Raw genomic sequence first — 4,704 nt, forward strand, 5'->3', positions numbered from 1 at the left:
TAAAAAAGTAATATTTAATGCTTAAGAAGATTATATGAAGTTAAAATGTTTTTTTATGTAAATTTGGAAGTCTATAATAAATACTGTTTAAATCTAAATTAAGTAGTCTATAATAATAATAATATATATATAAGGAAATAAGAGTGATCACAGTTGTTTTAATTATGCTGTGTTTAATGCCTAAGAAGCTTGTGTGTATGTACTTTAAACTATATTAACCAGTCTCAGTCTTAGTCTCATATCTTGATCTATGATGTAATATAAAAATTAGATGTAAAATAAAGAAGTAGTTTTTTAAAAATAATATTAGAGAAACTATTAAGAGTACTCTAATCCTCTTTCTAGTAATTTATAGTTTTGAGTGAACTTAAAAACTTAAGTCTAATTTACTTAAAATCAATTGAGTGCAAAAGTTAATGATACACTTAAAAAAAACAAGGGTGAAAATATTAAAGATTGAAATATGATAAAGATAAAGAATGTTGTTATGTCATTAATATGGTAAAGATAAAGAATGTTGTTATGGGTGGACTACTTCCTTGAGTACATGTTGGCATGGTTCTTGTACTTATCTAGACTTTAAGATAAATTATTAGTTTATAGCTAGGCTAATAACTACTAACTTGCAACATATATTCACTATATCTATATAAATTTTTTATGAGTTTTTGAGTAATATTTAGATAGCATGTAATCATATATATATATATGTATATATTCTATAATATGTTCATAAGCTACAAATTGTGTTACTAAGTTATGTTTTCATGAGCTGCTTATATAATTAAAAAAAAAATTGTAGGATAGGATTTGTGGAATATAAATGGAAACCAGCAAAGTAGTCAAGAACAAAATTAAAAAGACACATTACTCTTTAATTAGATAAGAGCTAGCAAGTAGAAGGATATACAATCTAAGATCGACAGTCTTCTACGACACACACAGACACAAACAAAAAACACCTTAAACAATATGCACTAGAGTCTAGCATATTGTTGTCACATACACATGACAATTATTGAAAGCCTTAAATGACTACTCCTTCACTTTTACAGAATATGCTTGTCTAGGCAGTTCTAATAGAATACTTGGTGCAAAGAGCAGAACATGCCATGGTACATTTTTCAACAGCTGCATTCACAACTTCACCTGCGTCTAGTCGCCGAAACAATAGTTGCATAATTAGAATGAAATCTCTTCTCTATATCAAAAAAGTAAAAGACCGAAGCAAAATAATAATAATAATAATGAGGTTGGGGAGTGGGGAGTTGGCTTTACCAAAGTTTTGGAGAGTGGTTATGGCACCGCACACAGAGGATGCACACCCCAACTTGCAGTATTCATTGGCAGCATCACCTAGAGTAAAATTACATGCAGCTTACATCAAAATGAAATCTCTTGCAGCAAGTTAACTAAAGAAGCACAATAGAACAAATGATCAAGTTTATTTTACCAGTGTTTTCAAGAATGTCGTGTGTAAAACCAGAAGGACATGTAGACCCAGAAATGAGTTGGCATCCACTAAGTGATGCACAAATTGATTGTGAGGCTCCCCCGAAACGACAAACATTAAAGGTAGTTCTGGCAGAGTTATTTGGGCAGCAGCTCTTTCTTGCCTCAACTTGAATTTGTCCCAAAACAAGGCTCAGGAAGAGTGCAAGCATAATAACAGTTTTGCCTTCCATCGTCTCTTGATTAGCTCACTATATATCTTCTTACAAAATATAGAGAATACCAGTAATTTATATTGATGAAGTGCTGATGAAACTAGACTTACAATACCCAGCTTAAATAGTAGGTGTTCAACATACAAGCTTCCCTTGCCACCACAAACTTCACCTGACATCCTTATCTCAAGCACAGTCATATTCATATTTTAGATAAACTATCTCACAGGGTTTGGTTCCCTGTGGAAGGGTGCATTGTAAATTTATTACTGATTCCTCCATTTCTTTCAAAATCATTTTAAATTATTTAATATTTCCATATATTGTTCAAAATTATCTCCTTGCTTTGAACATCATTTTATTCATACTAAGAGACTGGATAAAGAAGTTATTTTAATATGTCATTTCCACGACTAATTTCTTTTGTATACATATGTATATATATATATTTCTTGCAAATTAAACCATTGGCTTCATTTTTACTCTATTCTTTTTTTTTCAACTAAATCAATTAAATTTGTATGCTCTATTAAATTATCTGAAATGACAATCAGATCATGAAACTTGAATTCTCACTGAATTCCTCCATTTCTTTAAAATTGTTGATTTTTGACTGCTAACAACGTACATACGTATGTGATCATCACATGCATATGTTTTGACGTCCAAAGGAATGAGCTCACGTGGTCTTTGTATAAGTATATATATATATATATTAAATAATCAAGAAGCAGTACAGGTCCCCAAAAATATTGGACCTCATTGTTTTAACTTGACAACTCTATGATTTTTGTACATAACTAATAATAACACCTGATCGTTCCTGTCACGATATGACCAGACCACAATGCCAGTTGGCATCGTCATAGCCACTCATCGAAGAAATACAATTCAATCCAACAACTACCTTATCAGACATGTGTTGGGCTTAATACATAAACGTGATTTTTATTCCAAACTACTTTATTTGAGTTTGCTCTACGTGACAATGATGGCATATATGGGTCTCGTAAAATAGTACTAATATCTAGTTAAGTAATATTTCGAGACACTACATTCTTTAACATTAGCAAGTCCTCTACGAGATGTACGATGCCTCAAATTATATTTGAGAGCTCTTTCGTATTGTGCTTCCCACAAAGCCTTGAAATAAGTAAAGGTAAGTTTTTAAGCAATTATTAATACTTCAAAACTAATAAATCATATATGTAATCGTTTCATAAACTCAGGAGACAGACAGTAGCTAACAAAGGTCCTCCAATCGTCTAGGTCATGTTCTAGATATTTCTTAAGAAGAAATTGAAGTTCATGTATCATACTCGCTTTTGCCAAAGGGGATGCAAAATTTTGCCAGTTCAAGGATTTTTAGCTCGGGAACTCAAACTTTAAGGCTCAGGAAGGTTTCTACTACATAGTTTGGTAGAAACCAAGGTCTCGGAGGCTAGATTTATGCCTCGAAACTATTTATTGGATGAGAACTTGATGAACGACTATTGTAATTATCTTGTGACTAGGTTATCAGCGAGGCTCGTGTTAGAGGACTGTGCTTCGGATTGTGGTGCTCAGATAGCTTGGGACACATGTAAGAAAACTATTGTACCCGTAGAGGAGGGCATGACCCTATTGCTTGAATTGCAGGGCACTACCCTATTGATTGAACTGCAGCGGGTAACCCTATTGTCTATGTTCAATATATGTTTAAATATCTATTGATTTTATGCTATGTAATGCATATTTTTAAATGAACGGTGAAGGCCGGTAACAGCGAAGGCCGAGATCGGCAGAAAGCCGAGCACGACAAGGGGCCATTGTAATGACCCAAAGTCGCTAATAAGGCTTAAGGGCCTTGATTAGCAGGCTAGAAGGGCATAATTGGTTTATGTGTGATTTAAACGATTAACTGCATGATTATGTGATAATCATGCTTATATGATAATGTGAATGTATGAAATGCATGTTTTGATAGTATTAATAAGCATGTGAGCTCTGTTGAGCTTATAAGAGCATATTTGTAATTTTGGCCCGTTGAGGGCATAAATGTGATTATTTGTGGGAAATTGATGAGACCACATTATGATGTGGATGTGTTCGTAGCATATGGCTCGAGGCGATCCTAGTGAGAAGTTTAGCGAAATAGTCACAGCGGGGATTTATACCTGGCTCGGTGGGAACATGAGGGTATTTATGGGAATTTGGGGAAATATATTGGAGATTTTTAGACATTGGGAAAAATAATTGGTGATTAATTAGATGATGTGATTTAAGTGGTAAATATTAGGGACACTCAAAGAATTTGCGGGAATTGGGAGCAAATGACCAAAATACCCTTAGATGGATTAAGCGATTTGGATTTATTGGGAGGGCAAAAAGGGTCTTTTGGGTTATTAGGAGATATACTTAATATTTCTAATGATTTTCTTTAGAGCATAGGGAAAGTGGTAGAAACTGAAGGAAAAGAAAAAAAACAGAACTCTTTCTCTCTCTCACACGATTTCTTCTCCTTCCACTAGTCCTTGAGGATTTTGAAGCTGTGAATTAAGAGGAAGTCAAGGCTAGGTCTTGGGACTTTGATCCTTCGAGTGGATAAGGAGATCTACTGGAATTGGCCTCTAAAGTAAGGGTTTGAACTTGGAAAATGGTGGAACCAAGGCTGGGAGGAACACTGAAGGCAACCTAGGGTCAGATTCTCTCATCAGAAGTGTATGCTAGGGCTTGGACGGATCGTGCTCGAGAGTTGTCTCTATTAACTAAAGCACTCAGAATCAAAGGTAAAGGCAAGGGCAAGGTGGACCAATCCTGAGTTGGAGAGCTCTGGAGCAGAATGTACATAGTGAGCTTCTCGTCCGCCACGATCGAGGAACGATGCAGGGTAAGGAGAACCTAAAGTGCATATTTTACTGTTAGAGTGGCTCATGGTTGTTCATAACCTTTGAAATTTTGTCAACTGTTCCTTAACCCTATTTTTGGTTGGGATCCCGTGTAGAAAAGTTTTATTTCAATGAAATTTACCTTTTATGACCAAAATATTTTTAAACCC

General features: G+C 34.5%; 1 protein-coding gene across 1 annotated transcript; it reads right to left on the bottom strand.

Annotated features, from left to right (window-relative positions):
- Positions 1-854: 854 nt before the first annotated feature.
- LOC133790178 (probable thionin-2.4) lies at positions 855-1,811 on the bottom strand. The gene is made up of 3 exons (XM_062227713.1): positions 1,454-1,811; positions 1,279-1,356; positions 855-1,155 (listed from the first exon to the last, which is right to left on the bottom strand). The coding sequence occupies exons 1-3, from the start codon at positions 1,683-1,685 to the stop codon at positions 1,067-1,069; spliced, it is 399 nt and encodes a 132-aa protein (XP_062083697.1). The 5' UTR covers positions 1,686-1,811; the 3' UTR covers positions 855-1,066.
- Between the last annotated feature and the right edge of the window lie 2,893 nt (positions 1,812-4,704).

Source organism: Humulus lupulus, chromosome 7 (assembly GCF_963169125.1).
Source record: "Humulus lupulus chromosome 7, drHumLupu1.1, whole genome shotgun sequence".
Classification (NCBI taxonomy): domain Eukaryota; kingdom Viridiplantae; phylum Streptophyta; class Magnoliopsida; order Rosales; family Cannabaceae; genus Humulus; species Humulus lupulus.